This window comes from Ranitomeya imitator, chromosome 4 (assembly GCF_032444005.1).
Source record: "Ranitomeya imitator isolate aRanImi1 chromosome 4, aRanImi1.pri, whole genome shotgun sequence".
In the NCBI taxonomy this organism is placed as follows: Eukaryota; Metazoa; Chordata; class Amphibia; order Anura; family Dendrobatidae; genus Ranitomeya; species Ranitomeya imitator.
The window spans coordinates 398,540,753-398,565,929 of NC_091285.1; the positions used below are offsets into that span (position 1 = coordinate 398,540,753).

At 41.7% G+C, this 25,177-nt stretch overlaps 1 protein-coding gene across 6 annotated transcripts in view; it reads right to left on the reverse strand.

Moving 5' to 3' along the window:
* Positions 1–327: 327 nt before the first annotated feature.
* TASOR2 (transcription activation suppressor family member 2) overlaps positions 328–25,177 on the reverse strand; it is a 165,548-nt gene continuing 140,698 nt past the window's right edge. For 5 of the 6 annotated variants that reach the window (XM_069765334.1, XM_069765340.1, XM_069765339.1 and 2 more), the window contains 5 exons: positions 13,715–13,868; positions 10,233–10,338; positions 6,829–7,010; positions 6,237–6,351; positions 328–1,295 (listed from right to left, as the gene is read on the reverse strand). In XM_069765334.1, coding sequence (XP_069621435.1) covers positions 1,289–1,295; positions 6,237–6,351; positions 6,829–7,010; positions 10,233–10,338; positions 13,715–13,868 — 564 coding nt within the window. In that variant the 3' untranslated portion in view covers positions 328–1,288. Of the gene's footprint in view, positions 1,296–6,219; positions 6,352–6,828; positions 7,011–10,232; positions 10,339–13,714; positions 13,869–25,177 lie in introns of all 6 variants that reach the window. The other variant, XM_069765335.1, reaches the window with a different exon arrangement.

The following is a 25,177-nucleotide window of genomic DNA, read 5'->3' on the forward strand; positions in this document are numbered from 1 at the left end:
TAAGTCAGTAATAATATTTTAATAATAAATAGAACACAAGAAAATATGCTATTTTTCTTTTTCTTTTTACCACTCCGAATTTAGGGTTGGAACTCAGCCGTGACGCAAATTTCCATAGTTAGATCTAATCTTCACATTTTTTTTTTAAGAGTTTTGGGAATATGGAAGAAATGTAGCAGCAGGGGGTCCACCGAAACCAGTCAAATTTTGAAAGTGGTCTACGAGAAAAAAAATTTGGGAACCTCTGGTCTGGACAGCAGTAACTGCTAGTTGTGGAATGGTTATAAGCAACAACCCTTAGCAAATGATAGTACAGGACGTCCCAAACAGATGTGCGGCAGATATTTTTATTAAATGTAAATTAAACATTGAACGGACAATACAGAACAATCTGTATTATCAACTAAACATATCTAAAAATCAGACTTGAAACCTGTTAAAAGCACTTTTGGTAAAAAAACTAAATTATAATGATGAATATGCCTTTAATATTAACATGAAACAGAACACTATTTAAAAAATTGTTACAAAGACTCTTTCAAACAGCTCAACAAGGTGATCTGTTATATTTCCTGTACATTTTCCATAGAAAAAAAGAAAGACAGTATCAAGGAAAGAGCCCCAGGACTATATACCTTTATATATATACACATATATACACAAAATCTACTACATCCCCATGATCAAGCGGACACCTTTAAAAATAGGAAAAATAAAACTAAATATTTCATTAATAGAGATCAATGTACAAGTATTGATTTATAACATACATTATAATACATTGTTACCTGGTCTGTAAGCAGTTTGCAATAGCTTAATGTTGGGCATACAATAATATACAGAGATTCAAGGGCAGAATATAGAGGTATTTAAACTGAAAAATACATCAATATTTTGGTTTATAAATATTTTGCAAAACAACGATTGGGATACTATATTAGCTAAAAACAAGAATAATTTAGTTATGTTAAAAATAATTAAAAACTGGGGGAAAAAATACAGAAAAACAATAAAAAGACATGGCTTTCAATGGTAGTGTTGAGCAATATTGTGTACTACTATAGATATGCATTAACTGTGTACTATACTGATAATCTTATCCCTGTACACCTTTTATAGTTTATGCACATCAGTATGAGTTGTGAAGAATTTGTGAATACAACAAAAACTAGAGTGCATACATCTACCACATTCCTTCCTATGCCCAGAACCAACAAGTATGTTGGTTTTGCTGATTTATACAAAGCATGTTAATCTCAAGTCCAATTCAAGTTTATTTTCTCATGCATCAAGACCTAAAAGGTAGAAGAACAAAAAAGACAATTAAAATGTTAGATCTGAAGTATAGAAACTCCATCCTTCCCTTTATACAACTTTCAATTATATTGTTATAAAAACTTAGAAATGTAAAAAGAAATCTATATATGAATGAGAAGATCATCCATTCACCCTCCTAATGTTTGATTGCAGCAGAATAGGTTACTACTGTAAACCCCAGCCATCTACCTATCAAAATAGAAGTGATCAGGAGTAAGTTTAAGGGAACCTGTCAGCAGCAATGTGCTGAGTAATCTACAGTGTCAAGTCGGTGACGTTATACTGATTAAAATGATACCTTGGTTGATGTAATCTACAGTGTCAAGTCCAGCTCGCCACAAACCATTTCGATTGGGTTCAGGTCTGGTTACTGTGGAGGCCAGGTCATCTGGCGTAGCACCCCATCACTCTCCTTCTTGGTGAAATAGCCCCTACACAGGCTGGAGGTGTGCTTGGGGTCATTGTCCTGCTGAAAAATAAATGATGGTCTGACTAAACGCAAACCGGATGGAATAGCATGCCGCTGCAAGATGCTGTGGTAGCCATGCTGGTTCACTACGCCTTCAATTTTGAATAAATCTCCAACAGTGTCACCTGCAAAGCACCATCACACCTCCTCCTCCATGCTTCACGGTGGGAACCAGGCATGTAGAGTCAGTCTGTTCACCTTTTCTGCGTCACACAAAGACACGGTGGTTGGAACCAAAGATCTCAAATTTGGACTCACCGGACCAAAGCACAGATTTCCACTGGTCAAGTGTCCATTCCTTGTGTTCTTTAGCCAAAACAAGTCTCTTCTCCTTGTTGCCTGTCCTTACCAGTGGTTTCCTAGCAGCTATTTTACCATGAAGGCCTGCTGCACAAAGTCTCCTCTTAACCGTTGTTGTAGAGATGTGTCTGCTGCTAGAACTCTGTGTGGCATTGATCTCTAATCTGAGCTGCTGTTAACCTACGATTTCTGAGGCTGATGACTCGGATAAACTAATCCTCAGAAGCAGAGGTGACTCTTGGTCTTCCTTTCCTGGGGCGGTCTTCATGTGAGCCAGTTTCTTTGTAGCGTTTGATGGTTTTTGCCACTGCACTTGTGGACACTTTCAAAGCTTGCCCAATTTTTTGGACTGACTGACCTTCATTTCTTAAAATATACATAATAGATATATATAACTAACTGTGGTTACAACAAATAATGGCGGCAGTAAAGGGGTCTTATTCCTCTTGCTCCTCCTTTATACACAGCATTTTTCTGCAACACAACTTTTATATACACACAGTGGCAGGCAGTGTCACCGGGCAGACAGCGCTGCCCCGTCCTCCCCATGCCAGCAGTGGCCTCCGCTGCTCTCAGGTCATTCCCGTTAACCACTATTAGGCCCGCGGGGACCCGTAGCAGGGCACGGGTGTGACTTGCACCTTCTGCACAGCTTTGCGCCTCTTCCTGCTAGCGTACATGATGTTGGTGTTCATGTCACTGATCTTTTCCAGTGCAGACTGACAGCATGGGTTCCACCGGTGTGTGATGGGCTTCTTCTTTCCTCCTTCCTGCCAGGCCAGCAGCTAGTGCCCAGATCCAATCCAGGGTCCAGGGATTTTCTGGGCTTTATGTCCCAATCAGCACATTGGTGGAGGCGAGCAGTGGCAGACAGAGTGAAACTCCAGAGAGGGGGGCAGTCACTGCTGCTAGAGAGGATGGCATCGCCCCACGCCACCTGTTGCTGCTTTTTTCTGCTCTTACCTGACTAAACTCTCGATAGATGCGAGATCCTGGGCAGCTAAAGACCTGTGATGATGTCACGACCATATGACCAGTCACGTGCTTGGGAGGAGGAGTCAGACCTGCACAGGGCTGTGTTGGTGCTGTAGAAGAAGTGTCAGCTCATGTCACAGAGCAGAATCTTACATCAGATCACTGGGGGAAGTATAATAACCCCATATTCATGGGATCAGAGGGTCCTTGCAGCAGAGCTGTGTGTGCAATATATGTGATGACAAGCTGTGTGTCACAACCGTTGTCAGTGTCCCTGGACCAGGGGCTCTTTCCCTGTGGCTATGCGGAGTGGGCGGGGCTCTGGCTTGATAGAGATATAACTATATACATACATACATATATACACATACATACATACACACACATATATATATATACATATATACATATATACATATATATACACACACACACACATTATATATATATATGTGTGTATGTATGTATGTATGTATGTATGTATGTATGTATGTATGTATGTATGTATATATATATATGTGTATGTGTGTATATATATATATATATATATATATATATATATATATATATATATATATATATATACACACACATACATATATATACATACATACACACATACATACATATATACATACATATACACATATATATATATACATATATATACATATATATATACACACACACATACATATATACACACGTATACATACAAATACAGACAGCTTTATATAAAAAAAAAAAAGTCACCTTCTGCAAGCAGGCACCTGATTGCAGCTCTAATATGTATTTTATTCTTTTCTTTGATGGTATCCATAGATTCATTAAAAAAATAAAATCAGTTTGAAAATGGCGCTGGCCGCGCAGTAGCAGCTATCGGCAATCCAATAGCTGCTACTGCATAGGCGCCATCTTGCTAGAGAAAAAAAATAAAATAAAAAATATATATATTGTGTCCACTAAAATGGTGTTGGCATATCCATGATGGGGGGTGGGGGGGGTGGGGGGTGGACTGCAGGCACATGCAATATGTGCCACTTCCCTGTTAACCAACTTGGTGCGGCTTCATCACCGAGGTGATGGACAGTGAATATTACATGAGGCTAATGAGTGGGAGCACGTGACCTCCTGCTGCCTCTACAGCCCGCCCAATACGGTATCCAGAGCACCACATGACGCCCTCCCCCCCACAGGCCGCCCCAGGGCACGAGCATATCATTAACTCAAAACTGAAAATAAAGATTACACAACCACCACAAGACGGATTTCATCACCCAAGGTATCATTGTAATCAGTATAACGGTGCCGGCCTGACACTGTCTGTAGGTGACTGTGCACAATCCTACCGACAGGCTCCTTTTAACACTTGGAAAGGATTTTCTTTATGAGTATCATTCTGCAGGATTTTTTGCACAGTTTGTCATTTTAAGTTTTTTGTTCCTTTTTTTGCAACTATCTGCTTAACGAAAGTTGATCCCAATGCAAACCGGCTTTCTAAATCTCTCAATATTCTAACTTAGAAGAAATTTTCATGTTTGTCCCTTTCCCATTATGTAAAGCCTTTCAGCAACATTTGTACCTGTTACAACCAATGAAAAATGTTCAAATTGTCAGAATAGTTCAAGAAAAGCACATCCAGCCCATGAATGGCAGCGCTTCCCAGGACTCACATTCAAAGATGATATTTCATATTTTTTTATTTCATAACTTAAAATAGAAGAGATACAACGCGTTTCGGATACAGTATATATCCTTCAGGTATCATAAAAACACAGTACAAATCCTACTAGTATAAAATTCTATATACTAGTAGGATTTGTACTGTGTTTTTATGATACCTGAAGAAGGATATATACTGTATCCGAAACGCGTTGTATCTGTTCTATTTTAAGTTATGAAATAAAAAAATATGAAATATCATCTTTGAATGTGAGTCCTGGGAAGCGCTGCCATTCATGGGCTGGATGTGCTTTTCTTGAACTACTCATCCTGTGTGAGCCTTACTCTGGCTCTCTCACTTGGATCCACCCGAGGCAAGCTGCAAGCCCTGTATATTGAAAAGTATCTCAGAGGGAATTTGGAGGATACACGATCTAAAGCCATTTTAGTCTTTTATCAGGTGAGTGCATAAAATTGTGCACCGTTTAAAGACTATAATATTGTGTTTACGCACTTAGGGCGCCGCGATTTGTCTGTTCTTCTCTCCCAAACAGGGTTTTTTTTGCAAATTGTCAAAATGGATATATTGGGTACCATGGCGAAGTCATTTTTGGCAGAAGAAATTGATCATCACTTCTGTGCATACAATGGCTGCTGGTGGAGGAACCTGATCAGACCTGTCCATCAGTCTCCTCCAACAGATAATACAGAAAACTGCTTTTCTATTGGACAAGGATGATTGACAGGTTTGGTCACATGTTCCTCCACCAGCTGCCATTGTATGGACAGAAGTGCTGGTCAAATTGTGAGGAAAACTGCACTAACAACAGAAGGACCAACCAGTTTAATTCCTAGAATTTTCCATTTGAATGATTTTAGATGTAATCAGCATGAAATCTGAAAAGGACTAATTCAATGTTCACCAGACTGCTGAGAATGCTTCATGATGCGGAGATGCTATCTTTTAAGGAAACGAGAATTAACCTTTTAGCATCTGTAGTACAGCGAGAAGTCATTGTCTGCTTAATAATCTACCATCCCAAAGTAACAGCATCATGGATCACTCCGATACCATTTACTCAGGAACCTGTGGTAACCTGCAGCATTGATGCCAAAATGTCCCCAACATTAAGGTCAACTGAATGATGCCTAATGTGTTGATATTAGCATCTGTTGGATCTAGTAAGCCACTGGGTAATTTTTCCAATCTCTACCTGGTCTATTAGCCAGTAACACAGACGAGAAAGAAATTCTTTGGAAATGTCCGTTTTTTAATTGTGTCTCCTTATCCCAAGATATATTCCCATTTGTGCTCAAGAAAAATATCAGATTGTGGCTTATTTCTTGGTAAGTAGCAGCTAATGGGTATTGTCAGGGCAATCATTTCCCTTTATACAGACATGAAAGTTGTTCTATATATTTGTGTAAAATATTCAATAAAAATCTTTTAGCGTGTGTATGCATGATCAACCTTTCCCAACCAAGTGTATACATACGTGCAAAGCTTCCTCACCGATATAAAGTCTGAAGCTGTGAATCTACTTTCTGAATTTTTCTTAGGAAAGTGTCCACATCATACACAAGGACTCCATTCTGCTCATACACGTTAGTAAGGGTAGCGTTGGTGCCTGCATGAAAACACAATTTATATTGCCGTGTGTTAGAAAAATACATTCTTGGCAATGAAAAAAAAAAAAATATCCAGTTGTACTCTTATTTATTATTGATTGTCTAGCTTCCACTTCACTTGGGCCATTAGTCCACTTCTGGACCAATCCCTACTATAGCAAACAACCTAATCTTCATGCACTTTTTAGCAGGACATTTTGAGGTCAAGAATAAATAAATTGATATCAAACATTTAATAACCGACACTTACGGGTTTTGTGTGGGTAGAAACTATTTCCCGGAGAAAACCCTCTCAAACACAGAACAAACTCCATATATGTTCTGCCCTAGTAAGCTGTAATGCCTACCAGCCTTTCATGGAATTGCTAGACAAAATAAGTTTGCATGGTAAAAGCATAAAACCTTTCAATGATTAAATGATCCTTACAAAATATGCAGAGATGTGTCGGGGCAATTACAAAGCTCAGTAATAATACCTGTCAAATAGACAGCAAGTCTAGAATGGATATGCTGATACTGGAGGTTCAGGAGACATGCAAGATCATCTGATGGTTCCTTAGATCTGGAGTCACATTGGTGATAAGGCAGGATTTCAATAATGTTAGACTGTTGGTAAGATTTCAGTAGAGTCATCTTTGCTTGAGAGATAACTTCAGTCCTAGAAAAAAGGGGAAAACATCATCAGACAAATTAATCAATGAAGATGACAATGACTATATAGGTGCAGACCTAAATCCAACCATGTGAAGGGGAAGTGTTGTATCTTCTAAAGCACTTGTTGTTCAAGTGAGGGTAAAGGTGGTTAACACCAAATCTGTGCCCCCATTCCTGACTAGCTCAAGGCTTGTCTCAATCTTATTTTTTCCCCCCATGAGTCTTGTGTATTATTGTGTCTTTCTTTTTCTGACACCGTCAGAAAAAGAAAGTCCAAAGTTAATTTTTTTTTAAACTGTCTTTGCTTAATTGAAACCAACAGCATTGTTAAAGGCACATCTAAATCCATTTTTTTTTAGGGATTCACCCAGAAACAAAGGGGACACGGGGAACTCGGACTAATCTGATAATAATAAGCAGGATATGGGCCTCAGTTAAAAAGTATGTGATGGAAGAACAAGGAACAAACTCAATGTTGCCCTTCAAAAGCCCCGAAACCTGTAATATTTGGAGAAGATCTATATGGAGTAGGCCAAAATCCCTGCAAACTTGGTTAACAACTACAGGAAAAGTCTGACCTCTAATTGCAAACAAAGGTTTTTGTACCAAATATTAACCCCTTCCTGACATGCACCGTACTAGTGCTGCTCTCCAGGAACGGTGTTCCCGCAAACCACAGTACTAGTACGGCGGTCTCAAGGTGAGCACCGCGGAGATCAAATGCGGGTGTCAGCTGTATGTGACAGCTGACACCCTGCAGCAATGCCCGCGATCGGCGGCACAGAGAACAACCGCGCAGGCAGGGAGCTCCCTGCGCTCTCCCACCAGAACGTGATTGGGGGTTCAAGGTGCTCACCACACATCTAGATTAGTTCCTTAGTGGGTCTACATTCCAAAATGGTGTCACTTGTGGGGGGTTTCCACTGTTTAGGCACATTGGGGGCTCTCCAAACGCGACATGGTGTTCAATCTCAATTCCAGCCAATTTTGAACTGAAAAGTCAAACGGCGCTCCTTCCCTTCCGAGCTCTGCCACGCGCCCAAACAGTGGTTTACCCCCACATATGGGGTATGAGCGTACTCAGGACAAATTGCACAACAACTTTTGGGACCCAAATTCTCCTGTTACCCTTGGAAAATAAAAAAATTAGGGCAAAAAGGTAATTTTTGTAGAAAAAAAAATCAGATTTTTTTATGGCTCTACATTATAAACTTCTGTGAAGCACTTGGGGATTCAATGTGCTCACCACACAACTAAATTAGCTCCTTAGGGGGTCTACTTTCCAAAATTGTGTCACTTGTGGGGGGTTTCCACTGTTTAGGCACATCAAAATTTTTTAAACATTCCAAAAATTCCTGTGAAACACCTGAAGAGTTAATAAACTTCTTGAATGTGGTTTTGCGCATGTTGAGGGGTGCAGTTTTTAGAATGGTGTCACTTTTGGGCATTTTCTGTCATACAGGCCCCTCAAAGTCACTTCAAGTGTGAGGTGGTCCCTAAAAAAATGGTTTTGCAAATTTTGTTGTAAAAATGAGAAATCGCTGATCAACTTTTAACCCTTATAACTTCCTAACAAAAAAAAAATGATTCCAAAATTGTGCCAATGTAAAGCAGACATGTGGGTAATGTTATTTATCAACTATTTTGTATGATACGACTCTCTAATTTGAGGGCATAAAAACTAAAAAAAAGTTTGAAAATTGCAAAATTTTCGCCAAATTTCCTTTTTTTTCACAAATAAATGCAAGTCATATCGAAGAAATTTTACCACAATCATAAAGGATCAACGGATCCTGGTGATTCTGATACTGTTTTCTTGTGAGATATTGTACTTTATGACCTCATAAAAGTGACAGTAGTCAGAATTGAAAAAAATGGCCTGGTCAGGAAGTTGAAAACAGGCTTAAGGGTAACGTTCTGCTTTTCTATTGTATCAAATATTTATTTCATGCAATTTAATTATTTAAAATTCATACAATGCGATTTTCTATTTTTTTAATTTTTAGATTCTGTCCCTCACAATTTGAAGTGTACCTACGATAAAAATTACACAACTCTCCATCCTTGATAGGTGAGAAAACTTGCAAAATCAGCAGTATATCAAATACTTATTTTCCCCACTGTATGTATTGGGACAAAAGGTTTTTATTCCTGAGATTTACTTTTCTCAACTGTGAAATAACTTTTTGGTCTCTAATGTAAGATTTTACAGTGATACAATTATAACCCATTTTTATTTGCGGTTATTAGGGAATTCTGAGTTCATAAAGCGAGGTCTTCTGTTGGGGATTATCTCTTCATCAGATTGTCTTTTGCTGCAGATCATTAATCTTGTCCATCACAGAGTAAATGCCTAATTTGACGATGTAGGGAAACTCGGTACTTGATATTGCGAGGGAGGCTAGTTACAGTTGATCACTTAGATCACAATGTGTCCGCCTGCTGCTGGAACTCTTAGTTCATGGGACTTTTTTAAAGGAAACCTGACAATTGATACATGTTGTATGATTCAGGGGCAGCATGTATTAGACACTGGCTGTAACATTTCAGCCGTGTGTTAGACTCTGAACGGCTGTGGCATTTAGATAAAAACACTTTAAAATCCGTCAGGGACCGATATGCATGGGAGACTAGCCTGTCATTCAGTGCAGTGCCAGGCGGCTTCTCCCAAACTTCTGCCAGTGAATCACAGGTCTCTCCTTATCGAGCTGAAAAGCACATCTCACCTGTAGGTTCCCTTCAACAAACGGGATAGTTAAACCATGAACAGCTTTAAACGTCAGCACAGAATGACTGTTCAAACCAAGCACATGCGCTCAGTGCATTAATGCAGGGCCAATTATTTAAGTACACCTTCCCACCTGCTTGTTTTCCTCTATCTCCATCCCTCACCTCCCAATCCCTTCTTTGATTGACAGCTCTGGCTTCACAAAGCCAGAGAAGTGTAGAGATAGAGGGAAAACAAGCCGGTGGAAGGTGTATATCAGTGTTTGGCCACTCCAAAAAGCACGGGGCGCATGGACTTGGTTTGAACAGTTATTCTGTTCCAACAGAGTCCCCTTTATTCTTTAAGCTGGCAGCCCAGTAATACAAACACATTGCTATTCACATTTGAAGAGCAGAACCCAATGGGTAACTGACAGGTGAGCAGTTACTAGTCTAATGTGTTATTCTACACCATGATGGCATATTCCAAAAGTTATGATGCTACAGATGCAAATAAAACCTTTTATCTTCTTTGAGCTTCCGATTTTCTCTGTAATGAATCAGCCATTTCCAAGGAGATGTTCGGCTCATCTTTTCTAAAACGGCAAGAACTTCCTTCAACTTTCCTAAAGGGAGTTTCAAGAAAAGTCGCAGTTAATGCAATGGGCCATCAATTAAATGAGTTTACAGGAAATTTGTTGCTAGAATTAACCCTCCAAAGCAGTCTATTTGGGCATGTAAGTCATAGGAAGCTGGATAAAATAATACCTTGATACCTGCGATCTGTTAAGATCTATGGGACGGACTGAGAATCTGCCTCCAGAGCTTAATTTAAACAGAAGGGGGTGTTACTTGTGAGAGACAAGTAATGACTGACACTTTGGTCTCATAATCATAAACAGCTCTGGATTGAGATCAGAGTTAACATAGTATAGCAGAAGTGAAGTTTGCCTCACTAAACATTTACAGGAAATAAACAGTAAACAAACCGTAGTCATTTCATAATATTGGCAAATCTACTGCAGAGCGTGCCTGTTATAACCAACAGTACAGCAGAGTTGAATCTTGTCTCATTACAAACACGCACATTTGCAATGGTCAGTCCACATTGTTGTCAGGACTGCTGTACTGCCCTTACCCCATACTGGCTGCCTATGTGATCCAAAGATGAAACACTAAGAACAGCAGCTGCAAATGTTTTTCTAAAGAGACAAACGTCACTTCTGTATTGTGTTTTCACTGCAGAACTGAGGGCGATTATGAGAGCAAAGTGTCAGTCATCATAAGTCTCACACCCCTTTTCATTTAACTCCTTCACGACCTTGGACGTACTGGGTACATAATGGCGATTGCGAACGCCCAGAAGCAATGCAATTACAATAGCGATCAGACTGCTGAAAGTGAAAGTCCCATAGAGGGACAAAGTAAAAAAAAAAAAAATTGCAATTTTTATTTTTTAAAATCACAAAAAATAAAATATATTGTACCCATACAGTTGTATTAAAAAAAAAAAAAAGTACATTTGGTATTGCCGCGTCCAAAATGACTTGCTGCATAAAACCGTCCCACTAGTTAACTACTTCAGTGAAAAAAACTATGCTTTTTCATCATAACACTGAACAAAGTGAAATAAAATGTGATAATAAACACGAATGTAAATAAAAATGGTACCGCTGAAAATATCTTGCCCCGCAACAAACAAGCAGCTATAGAGCTGCAGTACAGACCAAAAGTGACGTCACCGCTCTGCTTTCCGGCCGCTGTGCTCACAGCCAGTGCAGAGAAGCACAGCGTCGAGGACAGACAGCGGAAGATAAGTATGTAGTGTTTGTTTTTTTTACTTTTACGATGGTAACCAGGGTAAACATCGGGTTACTAAGCGCGGCCCTGCGCTTAGTAACCCGATGTTTACCCTGGTTACCGGCATCGTTGGTCGCTGTAGAGCTGTCTGTGTGACAGCTCTCCAGCGACCAAACAGCGACGCTGCAGCGATCGACATCGTTGTCAGTATCTCTACAGCGTCGCTTAGTGTGACGGTACCTTAAGACTGCTGCCTCATTATAGTGAATGGATCCTTCTGGGGTTTTATCATAATCACATCACTCGGAGATTTAGATGGAAACCTCAAAGTGCTCAGTGTAGAGCGCCAGATAAAGGTTATCCAAAATGTTATCCAAAGTGCAATTACTCCTCGCTCACCAAAAGAAAATCAGCATTACAACATACTGGGCTTTACAATGGCAGTTTGCAATTTTCACTCAGCAACATCCATTCTTGCTCGTCTCTGGAAAACACCCATGAAGTCAAAATCATCAATAGACCTGTAGATTCATTCCTACATGGGGTATAATTTCTAACATGGGGTCAGCTGAAAGGAGGATTATGCTCTTCTAGCACTTAGGGGCTCTGTATATGGAATCCACAAATTATTCTAAAAAAAATCTGCACTCCAGGAGGCATATAGCGCTCCGTCCCTCCAGAGTCTCGTCTTATGGCTAAGCAGAACTGTACAGCCACATATGGGGTAATTTTACATTCAGCAGAAATTGAGGCAGTTTGGTGCCATTTTACCCATTTCCTTGTGAACAAATGAAAAATCTGGGGCTAAAACAATATGTTGGTGGTAAAAATGTAATTATTTTTTCTTCATTGCCAAAATGGTAAAACATTCTGTCACAATTCTGTGGTGTCAATATGATAATTGCACCTAGATTCATTCACTGTAGGGTGTGGTTTGTAAAATAGGTCACTTATTGGGGGGATTGGGGAGTTCTGCCAATGTGACATGGCGCCCTCAAACCATTCCAGCTAAATCTGAACTCCGATATGGTGCGGCTTCCATTCTGAGCTTTGCACTGTGCTTTAAAAGTAGTTTTGGACCACATATGACTTGTTGGCGTACTCAGGATAAATTGCACAACAAATTTTGGGCTAAACATTTTTGTGGGAAAAATAGTTTTTTTTCAATTTTCACAGATCAACGTTGTAAAGTTCTGTGAAGCATCTGTGGGGGTTTATGGTGCTCACCACATCTCTAAATAAATTTTTTGAGGGTCCAATTTTCAAAATGGTGTCACTTGTGGGGAGTTTGCAGTGTTTAGGCACATCATGGGCTTTCCAAATGCGACATGGCACCGGCAGATCATTCCACCAAAGTCATCTTTCTAAAACATCACTTTTTTCCTTTCTGAGGACTGCCGTGGGCCCAAAATGTAGTTTTCCCCAACATATAAAGCATCTGCATATACAGGAGAAATTGCACATTGTATGGTGCATTTTCTCCTTTAACTATTGTGAAAATAAAGTTTGGGGCTAAAAGATCATTTATGAGGGAAAAACGTGATTTTTTTTCCCACAGCTCTACATTATAAACTTCTGTGAAACACCTGGGGGTTCAAGATGCTTACTACACATTTAGATACATTCCTTGAGGGGTCTAGTTTCCAAAAGGAGTTCAATTGTGGCAGGTGTCCTCTGTTTAGGTACATCAGGGCCTCTCCAAACGCGATATGGGGTTCACACTATTCCACCTAATTTTGCTTTCAAAAAGTCAAAATGTGGTTTTTCGCTTCAGAGTCCTGCAGTGCGCCCAGAAAGTACTTTTCTCCCTCATATGGGGTATCGGCGTACTCTGGAGAAATTACACAACAAATTTTGGGGGCCGTTTTCTCTTGTAATACCTGATAAAGTGACACTGGTCAGATTTGTAAAACCTGGCCTGGTCAAGAAAATGAAAACAGGCTTGGGTGTAAGGGGGTTAAATAAGCTCTGGAGGCAGATTGTCAGGGACATCTGTTCTATCAATCTTAACAGCTCATTTGCATGTGTTTTTCTCTTGATTAAGGCACTGGATCGCAGATACCAAATTATCATTTTACTCCAACTTTCTGTAGCTTACATGTCCACGTAGATGGCTTAACAGTTGATCCTTCTGTCAGATTCTTTTTTATCCATACTTCGAAAAGGAGAAACAGAACTATAAATTAGTACATAAACACTAACCCATTGTTATGCTTTCCAATACGCTTTTATCCGAAACCACAAAACCACCAGCTTGAAAGAGCTCTTCGTATGTTGACTCGGCCATATCCTCTGGGGCGTCCACACCAGCAAAGGTAACATTATGCAGGAGCTTTAGTTGCAACAAACATGGAATCTGCAGATGTAAACAATGTGATTACAATTCCACAATGTACAAAAATACATGGCTTTCTATTGTGTTGTCTGTTGTGGCTCTGCTGTTTGATTTAAACCTGGCTCTAAAGTAGAAGTTAGGATGTACAAACATGATATAAATGCTATTCTATTACATTAGCTGCAATCAGTATCATTGTAGTTCTAAGAATAGAGGAGGAGCGTTCTCAAATGTTGGGTTGAGTTCTTTATTTGGGCCTTATTCTATTAACCTTTCCTCTACCCTGCAGTGCAGTACAGAGCTGACACCTTGTCTGTGGAGTCAGCTGTAGATTTAAAGGGAATCTGTCACCTAATTTTGACCCTATAAACTGCGGCCACCGCCATCCGGGGCTTATCTACAGCATTCTGTAATGCTGTAGATAAGCCCCGATGTATCCTGAAAGATAAGAAAAACAAGTTAGGTTATACTCACCCAGGGGCGGTCGGGGTCCGATGGGCATTGCAGATCCAGGTCCGGCGCCTCCCATTTTCATACAATATTGTCCTCTTCTTTGCTTCCTGTAGCGGCTCCTGCGCAGGTATACTATATCTGCCCTGTTGAGGGCAGAGCAAAGCACTGCAGTGTGCAGGCGCCAGGCCTCTCTGACCTTTCCTGGCGCCTGCGCACTGCAGTACTTTGCTCTGCCCTCAACAGTGCAGATAAAGTACGTCTGAGAGCCACGGCAGGAAGCAAAGAAGAGGACGATATCATATGAAGATGGGAGGCGCCGGACCTGGACTGCGACAAACATCGGATAGGACCACACCGGGACCGCCCCTGGTTGAGTATAATCTAACTTGTTTTTCTTATCTTGTAGGTTACATCGCGGGCTTCTCTACAGCATTACATAATGCTGTAGATAAGCCCCTGTTGGCGGTGACCGCAGTTTATAGGGCCAAAATTAGTTGACAGATTCACTTTAAGCACCTTCAGATCTTATCTGTTCTGTATAGTTCTTGAACAGAATGCATAAAATACAGGGTGTGGTACTACTAGATCCTGTTTCTTGTCTAGTGATCGCCTTAACCATGGTCCATTATGTAAAATCGACAAATTCTGAATTAACTTGCTCTATTTGTGTTGAATAGTGATGAGCGAATATACTCATTACTCAAGATTTCCTGAGCACGCTCGGGTGTCCTCCAAGTATTTTTTAGTGCTCGGAGAGTTAGTTTTTATTGCCGCAGCTGAATGATTTACATCTGTTAGCCAGCGTAAGTACATGTGGGGTTTCCCTAGCAACCAGGCAACCCCCACATGTAAATAATTCAGCTGCGGCAAGAAAAACAATCTCTGAGCACTAAAAAATACTCAGAGGACCCTGAGCATGCTCGAGAAATTTCAATTAATGAGTATATTTCCTCATCACTAGTGTTGAACAAATTATAAATGATATGTTTTTTTCATTCAGTAATATTTACAGGAGGTGTGCATGGCCCCATCCTTATCCTGGTATGCATGGCTCCCTCATCCCTATCATGGTATGCATGCCCCCTCATCCCTATCCTGGTGTGCATGGCTCCATCCTTATCCTGGTATGATTGCCACCATCCTTATCCTGGTATGCATGACTCCCTCATCCCTATCCTGGTATGCATGGCTCCCTTATCACTATCCTGGTATGCATGCCCCCTCATCCCTATCCTGGTGTGCATGCCCCCTCATCCCTATCCTGGTATGATTGGCACCATCCTTATCCTGGTATGCATGGCTCCCTCATCCCTATCCTGGTATGCATGGCTCCCTTATCCCTATTCTGGTATGCATGCCCCCTCATCCCTATCCTGGTGTGCATGCCCCCTCATCCCTATCCTGGTATGATTGGCACCATCCTTATCCTGGTATGCATGGCTCCCTCATTCCTATCCTGGTATGCATGGCTCCCTCATCCCTATCCTGGTATGCATGCCCCCTTATCCCTATCCTGGTATGCATGGCTCCCTCATTCCTATCCTGGTATGCATGCCCCCTCATTCCTATCCTGGTGTGCATGGCCCCCTCGTCACCATCCTGATGTGCATGGCCCCATCCTTATCCTGGTATGATTGGCATCATCCCTATCCTGGCATGCATAGCTCCCTCAATCCTATCCTGGTATGCATGGCTACATCCTTATCGTGGTATGCATGGCTCCCACATTCCCTACCCTGGTATGCATGGCTGCCTCATCCCTATCCTGGTATGCCTGCCCCCTCATCCCTATCCTGGTGTGCATGGCCATCGGTTCCAGCCTCCTGTGACCCGTTGCTCCGCCGAAACCGCTCCCCCACCTCCCCACCACAGCCAGACCCCATACATCCAGACTATAAGACACACCCCCCCATTTAGCTCCACATTTTGGGAGGAAAAAAGTGCGTCTCAGTCTGAAAAACACAGTACTTTTTTTAAGACATCTTTATTTATGTAAAACTCTTCTGCATCATCTCCAAAGGTGTCTTTTTAGCCCTTCAATGAGTAACTCTGTTATTCATTTCTTTACAAAAAAGTCCATTATGACTGCCACAGACGTATCATATCACCCCAATTTGTAAAAGGGAGTAATTTGGGTAACAAATACATTAGGAAATTACTGATGTAGTGATTCCTTAGTACAGAAGTGTTATTTTACAAATGGTGAACCACTGCTTTAACCTATTAACCGCTAATATGTATTAAAACGGAATCCATTAAGAGGCCTTATTCCACAATAAATGAACAGCGCCCCCTGCGACAGCGTTATTTAAGTGCTTAAAAGAGCCCTATAGTAAACTCGACCCTCCGCGACCGTAAATCGCAGGTGAGATGGTACCCTAAGGTCATCCGATGACAGCAGGGTACAGTGGCCTGTACGAACCTGCTATAAGCAGGTCTCACAGGCGACTTTGTCAGTGAGTCAACGACAGGTCTCTGGCACTGCACTACACGAGTACTACAGTGTAGGAGACCAACAGTGGGACAAAGTGAAAAAAAAAATTCTATAAAATTTGTAGACGCCTCTCACCTAGCAAAACCAGATCTCACACTTTACAGCGACGAGGGGCAGCACCCAGAAACAGTGTCTGCAAATTGAGATTCTGGCTTGGCTTTCATCCCAAGTCATGTGACAAGGCTCGTTAAAAAGGTCGACGACTTCTAGGATTACTACTTCCTATAGGCGGCACTAGAGCTCTAGTCTCTGAAGAGACAATTTGCGTAAAAAAAGAGAAAAGAAAAAAAAAAAACACAAAAAAAAGCACACCTCACAAAAAACTTAACGCTGTGTTTGAGTTAAAAAATAAACATAATTGGTATTGCCGCATCTGCAACGATCCAATCTATAAAAATGGCTCATTATTTATTCTGTACAGCAAACACCGTAAAAAAAACCAAAACTCATGCTTTTTCATCACACGGACACAAAAAAAACTGAATAAAAAGCAATCAAAAAGACATACCGCATATACTTGCGTATAAGCCGACCTGAATACAAGCCAAGGCACCTAATTTTACCACAAAAAACTGGGAAAACTTATTGACTGGTATACATTGTCCCCTCATCCCCATCCTGGTATGAATAGCCCCCTCATCCCCATCCTGGAAGGCATGGCCTCCTCACCCCCCCTCCTGGTGTGCATGACCATCTCATCGCTATCCTGGTATGCATGCCCCCCCCTCATCCCCTTTGTGGTATGCATGGTCCCTTATCCCTATCCTGGTATGCATGGCCATCTCATCATTATCCTGGTGTGCATGGCTCCTGATTCCTATCCTGGTATGCATGGCCCCCCATCAGAAAAAAAATAAACCTTCCCACTAACCTTCCTGGGCTCCCTTACAGCATTGTTCTGATGCCAGCAGCTGATTTATCCTGGCAGTGATGTCAGGTGCTGCTTACAAGCAGAGGACAGCTGCCAGAATACTCACTGCTCTCCATGCCGGAATTATGTGCGTGGAGAGCAGTGAGTATTCATTGCACAGTAGCAGCAGCCGCTGGCTTCCTGCAGCGGCCGGGGGATCACGTGTGCCAGCTACTAAAGAGAATGAATATTCACTGCCCTCCACGCCCATGGGAGTGAAGTAAAGTGAATATTCATTCTCTTATGTAGCGAGCACACGTGATCGCTCGGCCACTGCAGGAAGCTGGCGGCTGCAATTATTGTGCCCGTTATTAAAGAGAAATTAATATTCACTGCCAGCACAGTGAATATTTATTTCTCTTAAGCAGCGAGCACAGGCTTTAGCCGCGGCTGACGGCTCCTGCATCCTGTGACCTGCTGCTCCCGATAGAGCGTTCATCTATCCATATTTAAGGGCTGTTAAATGAATAAATATTAATACAATGACTATAGCTGACATATGCAATTTCTATGACCAATACCAGTGGAGTCAGTGACAATTCCCTGGATATCTGGTGAACACTACTTTGAACTGTGCCGACATCAGCATGATGCTGATATAGTTCAATCCCAAGTTACCTGGCCCTACCATGCTTAAGCCTGCAATCTACAAGATGTCAACATCCCAGTGCAATGACCTCACTTCATTGCGCCGTGTCGCTTAAGATGGATGGACATGGAATCAGTATTAGGCAAATATAAGCTGATTTTATCATATTAGATTTAAAGTTTTATTTGAAGGTGGCTCTCAGAGGACCCTTAAAATGATAAAGTTTTTAAAGTTTTAAATGTGGACTGTTAGTTTTGATTGGGACACTTGGGGAGCATTATTTTTATGGGGAGGCTCATAACATTAGTTTTTAAGAGGGCACACGTGCATTGCTACTTTAAGGAGACAGTCAGGGGTCTTTATAAGGCTATGCTCACATGCTGCGTTTTTAATGCAAATTTTAAGCTGCATGTTACAGCAAAGTCTATGAAATTTCAGAAATCTAATGCTCACACATTGATTTTATTTTCCTGACTGATTTGGAAAACTGTGGCATGTCACTTTCAGCGTTTTTACAGTGTTTTTTTACCCATAGGAAATAACGGGTAAGTGCAAAAATGCAGGTATCAGTTTTTGCTGCGTTTTAGGCGAAAAAACCTTAAGGAAGTTAAATCATGCTTTTTCGGGGGCCGCTAAACTTTATCAACGTGCACAACCACCAACAAAAACACAGCAAAAAAACACAACAGCTTTTTGTAAGCAACGTCTTTACTGCCAAGAGAGCAGGTTTTGCCCGTGGATGATAAAGCAAAAATGCAATATGTGAACACAGCCATAGAAAGAAATGAGTAAGTGCAAAAAGGCACTATGGAGAACATGAGGTAGGAGAAAGCACAGTATGGAGAACATAAGGAGGGGAAGGAGAACATGGCGTGCGGAAGAATAGTATGGAGAACATGGGGGGTATGGTATGAAGAACATGAGGGGGGAGCTGGGTATGGAAAATGGAGAGGACTGTGTGGTGGTTTTCTTTTATGAGGGGGTGCTGTGACATTTCACTAGAGCAGACAGCGTGGTGGGAATATTTTATAGGAGAGAAATGTGTGGAGACCATGTAACAATTGAGTGTGGGGTCATTTTTTGTGCAGGGAGTATAGTGACGGATAATTATTTATTTAGGGGCATTGCATAGGGCTTATTTAAGGCACAGCGTGGGTGGGTACTTTTATTCAGGAAAATTATAATGACATTGTTATTTTTAAAGAGACTGTTTTGGGATGTGCTGCAGAAGACCGGAGAAGATGGAAGCCTGCAGAGACGAGATGTGAGAAGTCATCATGGAGTCAGGTACTTAGATCCAAGGTGCTTATACATTTGGTCCGTTGCAGCCTATAGACAACCGCTGACCTGCTATATGAAAGTTGATCGAAAGTTCCTTAATCGCCTGTTTAGACAGGATGTGGCCTCAGTTTCATGTGCAGAAAACGACAGTTAACGATCATTCTGAGCACAGCAGCACAATGTGTGCACAGGAGAACGTGTTGCTGAGAACGATGATATACAAGGAGTCTTAGGCTTCTTTCACACTAGCGTCGGAATCTCCCCGTCGCAATGCGTCGGGGAGAGATTCCGACGCTAGCGTTTAACGCTTTGCACAATGGGTGCAGCGGATGCATTTTTCTGGCGCATCCGCTGCCCCATTGTAAGGTGCGGGGAGGTGGGGGCGGAGTTCCGGCCGCGCATGCGCGGTCGGAAAAAGCGGTCCGTCGGGAGAAAAAAACGTTACATGTAGGGTTTTTTTTTCCCCGACGGTCCGCCAAAGCACGACGCATTCGTCGCAAGACAGATGCGAAGTGTGCAAATCCGTCGCAAATGCGTCGCCAATAGAAGTCTATGGGGAAAAACGCATCCTGCAAGCACTTTTGCAGGATGCGTTTTTTCTGCAAAACGACGCATTGTGACGGATTTACAAAAAACGCTAGTGTGAAAGTACCCTTACACCTCCCAAACTGCCAATTATTCTGCATACACATTTATATAGAAGACATAGCCCAGGCATACACAGTTTTAACTTGCATTAATATTTAATTTTATTTATATGCAAATGAGGGCGCTTTTGGGCACCTTTGGCGTGACCTATGCCTTGGTGCCCAGTTACACCCTCCTATTTGCATATTAAATCCATTGCCTTTTTATAATTGTCAGAGGTCCTTTGGTAAGAGTAAGTGCTGTCTAAAATAATTGCATTTCGGCATACGTACCCTGACACTAAAGGAGCGCAGCAGGGCTCCGAGTGTCAGTGGGAGCGCGCACACATTGTGACTGCAAGAGCATTCTGTTGCCTGGTTGCGGATTGCTTTTGGCTAAGGACTCAATGAGGAGGAAGGTAGTTGAAGTGAGCAGACACCTCACAAGGTCTTGTTCCCTCCTCACCAAAGCCGTTCGCTCACTACTTCCAGATGCACAGAGTGGCAGCTACAGACAGACAGGATCCAGGCATCAGAACGCACCCACAGCCATTGTGTGCACACTCGCACTGACACTTGGAGCGTGCTGCTGGGCTCCTCCAGTGTGGGTGCGCAAATGGAGACAGGTGAACTGATGTTAGGCTGTGCTCTCTTTTACCAGCGGATCACTATCAGTCAAGACAAGGAACTGGCTTTAAAAGAGAACCTGCCTCCAGATTTTCCCATATAAAGTACAGCCAGTACCCACAAGTGTCTGTTACAGCATTCAAGTCTGCTGTCTGTATGTCCCCAATCGCCTATGCAAGTCATGAAAAATAGGTTTTATTACATCCACAGATGGCGCGGTCCAGCCAGATGATTGTCCCTGGTCTTGATCCAACGCCTCCTCCCTTCTTACAATTGCCATCCCCCTTCCCCGCTTCATGTGGATGACGCGTCCTACATCAACATTGCACAGGCGCACTTCTCTCTGCCCTGCATGCGCCAGCTTTACCTACGTGTCATCAGTGATCTTTCGCCTTTCCTGGCTCATGCACACTACAGTACTTTGTTCTCAGGACAGAGAAGTGCGTCTGAGCAAGAGCGAGATTGGGGGGCCGCCATGATGATGACGTAAAATGTGTCATCCACATGAAGCAGGACAACAATTGTAAGAAGAGGCTTTGGATCAAGATCAGAGACGCCCATCGGACCGGACCACACTGTCTGTGCCTTGCATAGGGGACTGGAAACATATGTACAGCATTCTAGTATGCAGTAACAGAGGGCATATAGGTTCTGGCCGTACTTTATATGGGGAAAGCCTGTTGACAGGTTCCTTTTAATTTTCAAATGTTAGGTCAAAACAGTGCACCAAGGCTTAGGCCACATAAAAAATGTACACAAGTGTCTTGATGTGCATATTAAATGTCGCTTTTTCTGCAAATATTACGCAATCCTGTATATGCCTGGCATTATTTTAGTACGGGCTACGGCCCCTATATAAATCTTTATGCAGTCTAATTGTCATTTTGGGGTGACATACTACCCTTCAGTAAACTTAAAATTCATTTCACCCAATGAATGAACGTTTTACTCATGCATCGGGTGATTGACAGCCTGTTTAGATATATCGATAATCAGTTTCCCATTATCGGCTGCAATGTTAAAAGGGTTGTCAGGTTAAAACTACAAATCTGCAGTCACTAGGTGACTGCAGACTTCTAATTCCTCAGATCATGCACTGCTTGCTGTGAGGATTCTTCAATGTCAGCGTCGGGACCGCTAGTCATATGACAGCAAGTGATTTCCATACTTCCAGCAACAATCCAACTGTGCAAGTAAATAGAGCGAGGCCGGGAGTATGCATATCACATACCTGCTGTCATATGACCACCGTTTCCAATGCCGACACCAGAGAATCCTCACAGCAAACAGTGTGAGGATTCTCAAGTCTGCAGTCACAAAGAGTGACTGCCTATTGGTAGTTTTAGACTGCTTCTTAAAGGGGTAGTTTTAAGTTGAAAAATAATCCACTCTGTGGATGGTCCATTCTGTGGGTAGTCAGACCCCCAGCATTTCCGAGAACTGGAGAAGAGGTCGATCATCCGCACTATCGCTCCATTCATTCTTAATGGGTGTGCAGGAGATTACAGAGAACAGCGCTCTGCTGATCTTCAAAGTTCCTATTAGAATGAATGGTGCAGAAGTACAGTGAGTCGCGAGACCGCTACGTCATCACAGGTCACTGTCTCGCTATGCATCACTGAGAGCCGGAGCTGCCGGCATCGGGGGGGCCGCGCGGGACGCCAGAAGGTAAGAATATCACGATTTTTTAAATTATTTTTAACATTGTATCTTTTTACTATTGATGCTGCACAAAACATTAAGCTTATAACTGAAAGACGTGAGCTGAAAGTTATTCAGTTTGGCGAGTCCAACCTTGGTGATTACAAAGTATCTCTGTTTCAAACAATGTGTCCAGAAGAGTGTTCTCTAAATATCTGCAAAAAATGTACTCCAGTAATGGCGCTCAAAGAAAAAAAAAAAATTTAATCATTTTGAAGAGGTTATGGTAGATAAAATAACTTATAAACAGTGGCTATCCGTTGACAGATGTACTTTTGACACGGTCTCTAAAAGTACAAAAAAAACTTTGTTGAATGTTTTTGTGAGCAGCTGATAGTCCTTAAGAAGCACTCATTTAGCTCCTCAATAGTCAGACTACTATAATCACCGCAAAGAAAAGCTCAAACCGAGTGAGGCAGTAATAAGCTTAAACTTTTCAGAGAACTATTCCTTTGTTGTTCAGGATGAGGCAGAATCATTTCACTAGAACAAGCAACTGTCCACCCTTTTGTGTTCTATTACGAGAAAGGAGAAATAAAATACAAAAGTGTTCTGATAGCTGAGGGTTTACTTCATGATTCAATAGCTGTTCATTTGTTCCCCCAAAAATTGTTATCAGTGACAAAACTGACATTCTATAAAGTTTGAGGAAGGCCTACTACTTCTCGGATCATCGCTCTTAGGCACACTATAAAAACAGGAAAAATTTTATTAATGTCTGCCATCACAAGAAAGATTTTGGAGTAGAAGCTGAATGGCACTTTTTTTTGCCACAGGTCATGGCAAAGATGTATGTGATTGTTTAGGAGGCATCGTGTTGGAGCTCTGCCTAGCTTCCAAATACCATATTCAGACCAAGTTTAGCACCCATGCAACTTTTCAACTGGAGTGAGAAATATATTCCTACCATCCAGTTCATGTACTGTACAAACCAGAACTACAAAGAAAAGGAGAGTTTGTTAAAACATCGGGTACAGGAATCAGAATCCATTAAAGGGACTCACCAATACAACACTTTCATTTCATTGAGTGAAACAGAAATATAAAATAGGAATTTTTCATTCAGCAAGGACAGTGAAGTCCATGAAGTGCTTGAAAATGGCACAAGATTGGCAATAATGACATAACTGGTTATGTGACCTGTGAATATGATCACACTGGTAGCTGGCTAATGTACGCTTCAAAGATTATGCTAATGAATAAGTAGAAGTGACTTTTCTGCATCCTTCTGGTCCATCCCTATCCTTTGAAAACCAGACATTACAATTAAACAAAAATCAGATATCACGTGGACCCAAACACCATAACAGGCCGGACATACTCTGACACAAAAGGAAATGGCCATTGTTACTAAGACTGTGGACAAGATTAAATCTCGCCAAATATATACTTTGTGCAGAATTATAAGGCAAGTTGTATTTTTGATGACATGATACTTTTTATACACGTTGTCCTACTCCAAGCTGTTCAGGCTTGAGAGACAACTACCAATTAAGTAAATCAGGTGATGTGCATCTCTGTAATGAGGAGTGTTGTCTAATGACATCAAAACCCTATATAAGGTGTGCTTAATTATTAGGCAACTTCCTTTGCTTTGGCAAAATGGGTCAGAAGAGAGATTTGACTGGCTCAGAAAAGTTCAAAATTGTGTCTTGCAGAGGGATCCAGCAGTCTTGAAATTGCCAAACTTTTGAAGCTTGATCACTGAACAATCAAGCGTTTCATGGCAAATAGCCAACACGGTCGCAAGAAGCGTGTTGCGTAAAAAAGGCGCAAAATAACTTCCCAAGAATTGAGGAAAATCAAGCGTGAAGCTGCCAAGATGCCATTTGCCACCAGTTTTGCCATATTTCAGAGCTGCAACTTTACTGGAGTAACAAAGCTCAAACATAAGATAAAACGTCAAGACTGGGCCAAGAAATATCTTAAGACTGACTTTTCAAAGGTTTTCTGGACTGATGAAATGAGAGTGACTCTTGATGGGCCAGAGGCTGGATCAGTAAAGGGCAGAGAGCTCCACTCCGACTGACGCCAGCAAGGTGGAGGTGGGTTACTTAAAGATGAACTCAAAGATGAACTTGTGAGACCTTTTCGGGTTGAGGATGGAGTGAAGCTCAGTTCCCAGACCTACTGCCAGTTTCTGGAAGACTACTTCTTCAAGCAGTGGTACAGGAAGAAGTCGGCATCGTTCAAGAAAAAAATGATTTTCATGCAGGACAATGCTCCATCACATGCCTCCAACTACTCCACAGTGTAGCTGGCCAGTAAAGGTCTCAAAGAAGAAAAAATAATGACATGGCCCCCTTGTTCACCTGATCTGAATCCCATAGAGAACCTGTGGTCCCTCATAAAACGTGAGATCTACAGGGAGGGAAAACAGTACACCTCTCGGAACAGTGTCTGGGAGGCTGTGGTGGCTGCTGCACGCAATGTTGATCGTAAACAGATCAAGCAACTGACAGAATCTATGGATGGAAGGCTGTTAAGTGTCATTATAAAGAAAGGTGGCTATATTGGTCACTGATTTTTGGGGGGGGTTTATTTTTGCATGTCAGAAATGTTTATTTCTAAATTTTGTGCAGTTATATTGGTTTACCTGGTGAAAATAAACAAGTGAGATGGGAATATATTTGGTTTTTATTAAGTTGC